At 39.4% G+C, this 11,879-nt stretch overlaps 1 protein-coding gene across 1 annotated transcript; it reads left to right on the forward strand.

Annotated features, from left to right (window-relative positions):
* The first annotated feature begins 2,130 nt into the window (after window positions 1-2,130).
* Window positions 2,131-10,103, forward strand: lyl1 (LYL1 basic helix-loop-helix family member). Its single transcript, XM_032562643.1, has 4 exons — window positions 2,131-2,715; window positions 3,643-5,021; window positions 6,916-7,013; window positions 8,197-10,103. Exons 2-4 carry the CDS (start codon window positions 4,264-4,266, stop codon window positions 8,715-8,717), a joined length of 1,377 nt encoding a protein of 458 aa, XP_032418534.1. The 5' UTR covers window positions 2,131-2,715; window positions 3,643-4,263; the 3' UTR covers window positions 8,718-10,103.
* Window positions 10,104-11,879: the final 1,776 nt, after the last annotated feature.

Consider the following 11,879-nt stretch of genomic DNA (forward strand, 5'->3'; position numbering starts at 1 on the left):
CTCTGTTTGCAGTCTGAGCATTCAAGCTGGGCCTTAATGAGCAACTCAACATTTCTCCTTGTGTTTGTTGTAGAGAAACCTGAGACTGCCCGAGAAGAGGGGAATCCCAAGTTGCAAACTGATTAGCTTTTACAAGGTTTCGTTAGTACTTGAAAGAAGAATTAGCAAATTTCTTGAATATCTAGTAGTTAAAATTTAGTTGGTCACTTTTTGCCATTTCTAGCTCATGACATTTTGTTTTAACCTTTAGATTTGGTAGTATTGAGGCAAAATTTAAAAACTACAAACCTCACTGTGAAACAACCAGCGACCCAGAAACATGAGCAACAGCTTTGTCTTTAACAAATTAGTTATGTATATTTTCAGTTTTACCAGTCCAATACTTCACAGGGAGTACTGGGCAGGAAGTCTAATCCCCAAGGATTTGTTTTTGTCCCTCGGGGAGCTTTTTATATGTTACAGGCAAATTCTTGTTGCATCTGCAGGCGCATCAGTGCCACTAAAACGTTTTTCTTTTCAAATGGATTGATCAACCAGAACCACAGCTGTTGGACGCACAAAAGTGTAACAGCCAGTAAAGACACTGTCTACACTCTAATTCAGACACAGTCACCATTGTTTATAATGATGATGATGATGATGATGGCAAAGATGTCAACAATGACAAAAGATAAAAAGAAGAAAACAATGATGTTGATGATGATGAGGGTTCTGAGGGATTTATTGCTCTTTAAACTGTGCTCATTCCCATGACCTTCAAGGTCAGGTAACTGTAAAGGCACTATAATGTTTGTGCTCAATGTGTCTGAGAAGGAAATGACTGGGGGAACGTGAAAGCAGCATTGACCCTGAGGGTGGCGGCGAGCGACAGATTGGGAAGGGGAGAACTGGAACGGGTCGGCACCGAGGAGAGAGGTTCTGGGATAGATCGGAGGAAGGAAGTTCAGAGCTGTCGGCACGGAAAGTTACTGTGATGATGATTCAAGTATTGGTCATTAGTGATACGGGTGTGTGGTCTGATGTCATAGAAACACCAAGGCACCAAAAAAGAAACACCAGTGAACACCAGTGTTCATGTAAACCAGTTGTAAATATAGGATTTTGCCTTTAACAGGTATTTTTTTCAGGATTTATTTAATATAAGTAATGCTTATATTAAGTAAATGTGCCATATTTGGGTATATTTGTCCCAATTCAATGGAGCTCAACTTGACATTTAATCTGTAGGTCAATCGCCTTGCAAATAATTAACATCTATTTTTTTTCAGTCTGTTGTGTTATATCCATAACCTTCAATGTATTTAATTTGGCTGTGTACAAAGTACACTGCACTATTTGGACAACAACCATCCACAAATAGCTAAAATCCATCAGTACCTGAGCCCTCCTGTAAAAACATTTACAACTTCCCATTTTAATAGTTCAGACTCCAAATATACCTTAATATGCATTAATACACACAGTAGAAACCGACTAAACACCACAGCAGAAGCTGATCTATTTTATAAGGAAGAATAACACAAAGGTTAAATCTCTGGATGCAGTAGAGGATAACCCCAATGGCTCAAAGCCACATTTTTGTAAAAAGAAAAAAGTAATAAATAAATAAAATCCTTTTCTCCATTTGATTTATTTTAACTAGCATTTGGTTTCTGATTTGAAATGAATATGTATAATTATTTCACAACAAAAAGTTTTCCCCTAAAGAATAGCCTTCAGAATAAATAAGAGATATGTTGCATTTTGGTCTTGTTCACACATCCAGATGAACTTTTCATAACTATTTTCCCAAGTTTGAATGTTTCGAACATTACAGTCTCTATTTACTATAATGTGATGTCAGTGCAATGGCACATACAGCACATGCTTGAACAGCCCAACTCCTTCCAAAGTCTGGGACTGACCAGTCCAGCACCGTGTTTGTGTGCATACATGCATGTAGGCGTGCTTGTGCATGGGTAGGTGTGTGTGTGTGTGTGTGGGCGTGTGTGGGTGTGTGTGTGTGTGCACTGGTGTTGGGGGTGGGGGGTACAGGAGGAGTGGTGGTTCCTTATCTGTAGACCACAGGCAGCTTTTGAGGCTCTTATCAGCAGCCACCACATTGTACTAGCACATCCTCTTGTCCAGCAGGGAGCGGAAAACTCTCCTTGCAACATGGCTCCCTTTCTCTCCCCCCTCTCCTCGCTCTCCCACCTCTCCTTTGCCAGTACCAGAACTCTGGCAACCAACTAAATTATTGTGTCTTTTTGGCGAAGAAGTGGGATTGGGATAGACAGAACGGCGAAAGACAGATAGGTGAGGGTGACACAGGGACAGAAAGTGGGGGAAGGAGAGACCAGAGCTGTCAATCTTCATGCTTTGAATTCATCTTTGTCAAAAAAAAATTATTTATGCTTCAGCTGAGACCTCAGGTTAAGTCTGTTTCTCTTCAGCTGTTACTTTACAACATTAACACTTGTATATCATTTATAGTTCTGAAGGGGATTCACATCAGTAGGAAGGCATTTTTGAGTAATGTCAGACAGTTTGGCTCCAGTTCTGACTTCAGACACTGACAGGCGGACGCTGACAGGATTGCATGGAGTGCGGCTGAGCAGCGGGAGGAGGGAGACGGCGTTTAAGTGCTGCGCACATTCAACATGCTCCTTCACAGATCATTTCGACTCTGACGGATTTTGCATGACAGGCAGACGAGGAACCACACACCATGTGTCAGTGAGTAATCACATTGCTTTGGCTACCTTTTACATTTTAGATTTGTAGTCAGAATTGAAATAGTCTGCAGTTTGAAATATTAAGTTGTGTTCAGCGCACCATATGGTGCAAGTGGGACATTCAAAAAGACTTCCAGTGAAATATTGTTCCAATGAAAATATTTTTGGTTTATAAGAGAATTTCTGTTGTTAAAAAGATCTTGACTTTTTTTCTTAAAAAATATTTTTTTTTATTTAAAAGTTGCATTGTTTTTAATTTTTTCCCTAAGCATCATTCCAAAATTAATATTTATTATAGACAATAAACAAATGTTAATAATAAAAATTTAAAAAAGAAAGTAAAAGAAAAATATACAACACTAAAAAGAAGAATTAATTTTAATAGTGTTCTGCTGAGTTGCAATACAAAACAAGCTAAATGATGAGAGCAACTCGGTCTCGACTATTTACAGTCAAGGGAGATTATTATCAGAGCTCTGTATGTGCAGCTTCCATCAAGCTCGTTTTAACTAATATATTTTTTGCATGATGTTTAAATTTAACGGCGCTGTAAAGAGATTTCATTTGAATTCACTTGCAGGAGTCGTCCCTAGACAACTCAGAGAAAGACGGAACTGTTCAGAACTAAAGTCACGATGACCAGAAAAGACAAAACAGGAACAATTGCTATTGCAAAACCTGAACATTAGAAGTATTTTGCACTGCAGGGGTGGAGTGGAAGGAATGACTGTTTCTCCTTATAGTAGAACAACTATTTTCCTCAGTATTCAGCAAAAAAAAAAACTTCACCACAATCAACGCTGCAGCATGATAGGAAAAACAAAGTGATTTCGAAGACAGTTTTAGTAACAGCAAAGAAAGAACTGACCTTTCAAGCATATGAATAGTGCATCTTAACGTTTTTTTAATTCTTTCTTTTGTTTGGCAGATTCTTTGATACCAGTCCAATCTTCAAGGATCTGGGCCATTTCGAATCCTTCCAGAGATTTTGAGTCACATCCTCAGACAACACACACACACACACGCACACCCGCTACAGACAACTGAACAGACTTAAGAAAAGCAGTCACTGGGGATTTGTTGAGAACATAAACTTTGCCACTCAGGATGTACTGTAAGAAAATTGCAGACACGCACATTAAATTTAGATCAAACTCTGCTGTACGTCTTCGCCGGATCCAGTTGTAAAGGCTCGAGTCCTTCGTTCAGCACTGTGAGGACTGCAATGCATTTGTTACCTCCGAGTGACCAGGAAGTCATCAGTCACAAGAAGCTACAACATCTAAGACACAAAAGAGCATCTTGCTGACATTGGAACACAAATCAGATCGGATGGGCTTCAGGTTGATTAGAGGAAACGCTACCTTTAACAGATTAACAAAACCTGAAAAAAATCAGAGGAATTAGAGTTAGAACAAGAAGTCACCTTTACAGACTCTTATTGATGAACATGAAACAATTAGTTTATCTCAAATGTGATGAAGAGGCACACTTTCTGAAAGAAGAACAAGGTTGATAAGCGATTCTTTATTCCAAAGACATTAGCACCATGATGGAAAAACTGAAACACTCTGCTCCACCTGCCTCCCCACCTGACCTCCTTCGTCCCACCTCCTCTTCCTCTCCCTCGTCTTCTACTTCTTCACAGTCCTCTGTATCCGTGGAGCTGCACAGTCCTTCAACGTCCTCGGATCCCACCAGAAGCCCAAAACCCATAAATAAAGCTGAACTAAAAGAACATATGAACATCTCTACTCCAGCCGCGATTCGATCTCCCATCATCCTAACAACAGTGTTAACCAGTCACCAAACAGGTGCATACGAACCACCTGAGTCTGCTGTCAGGGAGACGGAGCAAGATGACGAGATGGGAAAACTTGAGGGATCAAAAACCATTGCCTCTAATGCTCCTGCATCCACAGACGGCTCCCCGACTCTTTCTTCCCCACCGCCACTCCTCCCTGCTCCAGCCAAGACATCTCCGTGCCCCCTTCCGCCTGCAACTTCCACCTCAGCTGTCCCCTCATCATCCTCACTGTCTCCTCTTCCTCCACACATTCCAGTCATCAGCCTTGGTCACAGCAAGCCCCCTCTGCCTCTCCCCAACACCCCTTTGACTGCCCTCCACCCAATTCCCAGCCTCATCCACGGACCCCGCAGGGACATTCGGCGCAGCCAGCAGACCTGTTTGACCATGATCAGTCCTGGAGCATCAGGATTATCTGGAAGTCCTGGAGGCCCTTCCGCTGGTCCTTCTGGGCCCCTCCTGGCTCAGCAGTATCTCCCTACACACCCGTTCCTCACCAGGTGAGATTTGACTTTTGCATTTATGTACTGTATGTCACTCCCAACTTTTTTTTTGCCTCATTATCACCTCAGATTCAGCACATTGTACATCAGAGTTGGTCTTCCACTTCCAGAGAGTTCAACATCAGTCCAATTAGACAGAGATAGTCTGGACGGAATGATTCTAGCATAAAAACATTTAAAATATTATTGCTTTCATCATCACAGCATGATCAATTAATCAATCAAATTTACTTGTGAAGCAGTTATCGGTGTATTTCAACGTGCATAAAAACATCATCACCACATCATATAGTCGACAGTTATGAAAAAGAGTAACACACATTTACCAGGTGGGTTGTTAGTTTTACAAAAACTCAATGTCTCTGAGACCAACACCTCGTTCCACAGTAGGATGGGGTGTTCAGGTCAATGTGCAGTATTAGTTTTCCGATACACACACACACATGCATACCATTTTTTGCATGTTGGCCGAAAAATTCTATTTTGGTCTCATCAAGCAGAACACGTTCTTCCACACGTTTGTTGCCTCCCCTGCATGGCTTTCTTTCAACAATGGCTTTATTCTTTCCACTTCCCCATAAAGAGCCGATTTGTAGAGTGCATGACTGACAGCAGCCTGATGGATTAAATAGAGCTCCGAGAGACGTTCAAGTCTGGAATATTGTTTTATAACTGAACGCCACTTTAAAAGCTCTCAACAACTTCAACTTGTCTGCTCTGTTTCTTCATCGTGGTGCTGTAATAATCTTCAACAAACCTCCGATGCCTTCTCAGAACAGCTGGATTCACACTAACAGTAATTTTAAAACAGGTGGCCTCACTAATTCACTTACTCTACTTCAGTTAGGAGTATCAGAGTGATGGAAGCTCAGCGCAAATCTGCACATTTTCCAGATTCTTATTAAAAAGTAGGAAAAATACATGCATCACTTTTGCCACTTTTCTATTTTCTCTACTTTTGCAAGCTGTACTACCTTTAAAACAAGTTCCAGGTGTTTCATCTGAAATTATTTAGATGCTTAAGAAGGTAATAACATTTCAAAGTGATAATATATTTTGTGTTTATCTCTTTTGTCTACTACAAATTGTATAGCAAATTAGCCTCTTTCTGATAATCTGGTAAGATTATCAGAAAGTACACAAATGAATGATAGAGCCAGGATGTTTTAATACAGATAAATCAAACCTGAAACTCTGAAAGCTGCTACAACTTGTAAATTATGCATTTATAAATACACCTTCAATAATAACACACAAAAAGACAATTTAGAAAGACTGCCAACACAACATTACGAACCCTAGTTGAGAGTAACTTCCTGAGATGTAAGCTTTGATGATAAACACGCTCAGTAACAATGCCAAGTTTCTGTTCTACATAAAACTCAAACTCCTGGGATTTCACAGTTTCCCGCTGTGATTGATAGGAGCCTGAACTGCACAGAGAAAAGGCAGCACAGCACATCTCTTCAACTTGTACTGGGGCAGCTGTTTGGTCATTCTCGCGAAGTCTTCAGTTTACAAGCTCTCCTGTTACGTTAGTTTCTGTTCCACAATGGACGATTTCCTCAATTTTGCTGCCGACAAAGTAAGAAAGTAGATTATTTTTCACTGTGGACTATTCTGTGCCTGTCCTAATTAGTATGGGAATAAGGCAGTTGCCACTCTTTTTATTAGTTTAAATAGTTGAACATGCAGAAGAAAAATCATGGATTAATAAATGCCATCAAAATAATTAAACCCTCATTAATGCCTCTTCACTAAACTCTCTCTTTATGTAGCAGCATCTAAAATTATAGGTGGTGGGAAATCCCAAGTGTTGATTTTTTTCTTTTTACCTCTGCTGCATATAATTTATGTTGCTTATTGTTTAATGTGTGTTTTAATTTCTTAGTTCCTACCTGGGACCCTCAGGGGGAAGCTATGGTGTCAACAACAACATCCGCATTAAGAGGAGGCCCTCCTCTCATTTTGAGATGGAGATCAACGAATGTGAGTTTCAGTAAAGATTTGGAAATAGTTATTTGCATTTTTTCAGAAATTACTTCCACTGCACATATGTGAGAACCTGGTCCTTAAGTTACAAAGGAAATGAAATATAATATCCTTTTAATATTAATCCTGTTGAATATCTACAGAAAGTGACTTTAGTTAAAGATACTTTTTAATATCCATGATTTCAAAGTATCTTAAGCTTCAACTTAAATGGAAAAAAATGTGTATGGTGCATGAAAAATTGAAGAAGAAGGAAGGCTTCATTTGATCTAGTTTTACAACCTAATCTAATCTTTTGCTTTTAGTTTAAATATTGCAGTAATAATATCAGAAAATGCTCTGCATTTCTTATTATTGAAGTGAAAATAAAATAGTGATAAGCATGGAGAAATGCTCATTTACAGTCATATTCAATAAATTAGAATATGCGTTCATTTGTTAAGTTAAACTAGTTTCTCAAAATAACTTTTAAGCAAGTATTCACATTCACATTTCTGTTGTTTTCAGTATCAGAAAGCAAGCGCCTTAATTTGTAAAGGAAAAAACAAACAAAAAAAAAAACAGTAATGTTACCTCAATATTAGTAAGTGCATGAATGATGCATGTATCATTAAGTCCTGGACTTAAATATAAGACTTATATTCTGATGAATAACTCAGTTAGGAAAGCATTGGATAATTAATGGAAAGACTTAAAATTTGAGGGTGTTTTCTTGTACTACTCAATACCAGTTAAAAAAAGTATAAAAGTATTTTTAAACATAAAACACTTTGACAGCAAGTAGTTACAAATTTAGCTTATGAATGATTTAGCAGTTATGTAGACAAAAATATAAAGAATGCTTTTCAGTATTTCCTGCATTTGAAGCACTAACTGCTAGAAAATTGCACAATTATGAGATTTTTAGTCTGAATCTAAAGAAAACTGGATTTTAAATGCATTGTTTTTTTCTTTTATCTATGGTTATCATTAGCAAAAATATTTGTGGAGTCACTACAATTTGGTCAAACTGCATTAGCACAGAAATCTACCATTTATTTGGAGTGGGAAATTTAACAAGCAGGACACACAAACTCATTGTGCTTTTAACATTTTGGTTGTTCATTGTGCCTGTTAATGAATAATAACCAACGCATGCAATGTCTTGTTAACTAATGTGGCCTTTATGTGTTTCTGCCAGGCCCTCCTCAGAAACTTGCCCGCCGGGTGTTCACCAACAGTCGCGAGCGCTGGCGGCAGCAGAACGTGAACGGCGCTTTTTCTGAGCTCAGAAAACTGATTCCCACGCACCCGCCCGACAAGAAGCTCAGCAAGAACGAAATCCTGCGTCTGGCCGTGAAGTACATCAACTTCCTGGTCACACTGCTCAACGACCAGGCTCAGGACAAGAGCAGGAACTCCGCTGAGGACCGAGCAGAGGACGACAGCAGGGCTGCTGGGTTGGACGGTAACAGTCAGAGGACTCTGTTTCAGAGGGACACATCGCCCGCAGCAGCCCGTCCCGCTGCTGTGGCGTCAGCCCACAGAGACTCAGCTGACTCAGTCATTGCATTGATGAACTCTCCAGCAACGTCCAGCTGCTATGGAGACACGGACAGTGAGGAGAGCTTTGGGGCTAAGACCTCTTTGGTAACGCATGACATTCTGGGAAAAGTTAAAGGTCAGATTAGGATGGTTGCTGCTACAAATGATGAGCTGTGACTTTAAAAGAAGTATAGAAAGGAAAATACAACATGTAACAAACCAGGAGCTGCCAAGAATAATAGAATTTGCTTCCCTTTGATTATCCAGTTTTTGAAAATCTGCTTCTAAGTAGTGTGAATAAAATGTCCATATTGGTGGTATTTCATACTTTTAATAGCCTGTGTTTTTGTGCAAACATTGATTTTGAAGTGTTGAGCATGAAATAAACCTTTGCTTAGCGGAAAGTTTAGCCATGAAATTTAACAGAACAATCAAAATATATTGCAACCCAATAATGTGGAGCAAGCTATAGTTCACTGCAAAAGTAAACATATCCCTATTTCATATAGCATCGCATTCAAACCATGAACACCAGTGTGTTTTATGGGGAGTCATTACAAATCAACAAGAAGCAGTGCATAACTGAGAAGTTGAAGAAACATAGCACGTGGTTTCAAAACGTTTTTGTCATAAAATTTTCAAAAGTGTAGCATAATATTTGCATTCAGACTCTTTATCTCTCATATCCTTGAATAAAATACAGTCCAATGTTCTGCCTTCAGAAGTCAACATGAATGCAACTGTTACTCAGATGTTTGTTAGTGAACAAACAGCATCATGAAGACCCAGGAATACAGCAAACGTGTCAAGGAGAAAGTTGTGGAGAAGTAAAGCACCTTGAACACACACATGACAAAACATGGTGGTGTCACCATCACGCTGTGGGGATTTTTTTTTTTTTTCCTTCAGCAGGGACCTGGTTAGAGTTGATGGGAAGATAAATTCAGCTAAACAACTTAATCCTAGAAGAAAACTTATTAGAGGCTGTAAAAGATTCCCGACTGGGGCTGAGCCTGCAGTAAAAGATAGTTAAAGAAACTACTTTCTCACAAAGGATGCATAGATTGCATGCTACATTTTTCAGAATGTTTTATTCATAGAATACTTTGAAAATCATTATTCCTCCTCTTCACAAGTGCAATACTTTGCAATGTTCTACCTTAGGATGCTACATTAAAATGCATGGACAGTTGAGGCTGTGAAAATGTTAGAATACTTTTGCAAGGAACTGCCACCTTACATCAAGAAATGGCAACATAGATTCCAGTAACTTCTTGCCTCTTTCGGAATTAATTTATTTTGAGAAAATATGGCAAACATGGCTTTAACTCTCAAAAATGTCTTGCATAAATGTATTTTGTTCCCGTCTGAATCTTAGATGTTTACGTGTACAGTTACAATCTTCATCGCACCAGCAGAAAAGCTCATGGCATGCCTCACAATTTGCTATGTTAATGTTCCTCCTGTCCTTGTTGCAAAGAAGCGGGTCCATGGTTCCACCCTGAAGTTGTGACACACTTCTACCAGACAATAATAAAGTGTGTTTTACTCTGCTGTTCCTTATTTGACATCCTCTTATTGCTCTCCGAAGACGACTCACAGTCAGCACTATTTCTCAACACATCCAAATGTTTTTGCTGTGCTCAGTTCAAGGAACATTCGGCCTCCAAATAAAAAAAAGTTCCGTAAACCGAAATCTCGGTGAGATTTGACTGCTAAAAGCAACAACTGTTTGATTAAATGACATATAGATTTTCTTTTTTAACACAGGCAATGTGTCCTTGTGTTTCTAAGTTTATTGTAACATATGAACACCATCAAGATTTAATTGCAATTTTCAGAAAACACGCATAAAGCTTTCTGCTCCACGGGTGCTTTCGCACAGCAGGCTCATAGATTTATGAGAGCGGCAGTTTTGGCTGTGCGGTTGAGGTTGAAAAAGGTCAGGATGGATGTGGGATGTGGTTAAAGATGGGGTTCAGCAAGGAGGAGGAAAGCGAAAAGCTGCGGGCCGAGGTTCAGCTGTGGCTCTATCAAGTGGCCAGGAAAAGGGCTACAGTTAGTGCTGTCTCATTGATGGCCAACAAGCTTCCTGAAGGAGGGGGTGGTGGTTGCGTGCGAGTGTGTGTTCGATGAGAGGTTTTCGGGCATGAGGGGCAGTGATCACTGAATGAGAGAAAGGTAGGCCCACATAAAAAAAAAAACCACCAGGATGCTCTGGGAAACCCTGTGCAGCCAGTTTCAGGATCACACAACAGGAAGGGCAGCTTTCACAACACTGCTACGGCTGCATCTGTCCGCTCTTCTGTGCCAAGTTGCTCCGTCTCCACCCTGCTTTTTTCAGATGCTACAGAAGGGGGCTGCAATCTCAGACCCACTCACACAATTTGTATGAGTTTAAAGGCTTATCAACATGCAAAACAAAGCAATTTTAAGATTAGATTTATGTGCCGTAACGAGTTGAACTCACGCATACTGGCTTAATTTAATAACTATAAAAGATGCCAACAGGATCTTTGCAAGTTCAACAACTTGCATTTGTTGAATTTATTTCACTTATGTTATCTTCTTAGCTTGAAACCTTAAGGGATAAGTTCAAGGTTTTTTAAAGCAAGGTTCAGTTTAAAGGTTACAAGCAGTTAACATTATACCTGCAGTAGCAAATTCACTTGATGTCTTCATTTAACATAAATCCAGAATACCTGATCCCAGAGGGCAAAGTTAATGGATAATTTGAGAGACCAAGAAGACATAACATCTTAAAAACTATTTTATTCCTCAAACTTCACAATGGTTTATGCAAACACTGTTTTATGAACCTTTAAGCTGTTTGCATTAGGTGTTTTTTGTTTGTGTTTGTTTTTCTACATAGAAGCTTTCAATTATTTACATGAGAAATGGAGACTCATTATGATGTGTCATTATCAGTATTCACATTTCACACCTCCTCTCCTGCCTCAACTTTTTCCAAATTGCTTCTGGCCTCTTTCTCAATAACCACTTATAGCAAACATGACAATAGTTCAAAAGTTCACAAGACAGAATTGATCAGAATCTATTTGGTGTTTTTGAGACTTGACATCTTTCTAGGACAGTAAAAATCCACTTTGGTCTCTGCCTCTTTCAGCAAAAGACCAAAGCTTTAGGTCCAACTGAACTGGATTTATAGTAAACAAAAGATATCAAGAGAGTTATCTGCTCCTTGTAGGATATTATAACTGCCTTTAAACTTTTTCAAAAATCCCGAGCTGTCCCTTTTGACAGGTGGTGTGTTAACCCTCTCTCCTCCTGAAACAGGGTAGGATCAAGCAGGGTCACACATGCCAGCCTGGGACTCAG

The sequence above is a fragment of the Xiphophorus hellerii genome, chromosome 5 (assembly GCF_003331165.1).
Source record: "Xiphophorus hellerii strain 12219 chromosome 5, Xiphophorus_hellerii-4.1, whole genome shotgun sequence".
Taxonomy (NCBI): Eukaryota; Metazoa; Chordata; class Actinopteri; order Cyprinodontiformes; family Poeciliidae; genus Xiphophorus; species Xiphophorus hellerii.

Excerpts from the sequence above, each read along its gene's own strand:
- lyl1 (XM_032562643.1), top strand. The coding sequence starts at position 4,264 with ATGATGGAAAAACTGAAACACTCTGCTCCACCTGCCTCCCCACCTGAC. Across the intron at positions 5,022-6,915 it reads ACACACCCGTTCCTCACCAG|TTCCTACCTGGGACCCTCAG; the intron begins GTGAGATTTGAC and ends TTAATTTCTTAG. Across the intron at positions 7,014-8,196 it reads TGAGATGGAGATCAACGAAT|GCCCTCCTCAGAAACTTGCC; the intron begins GTGAGTTTCAGT and ends TGTTTCTGCCAG.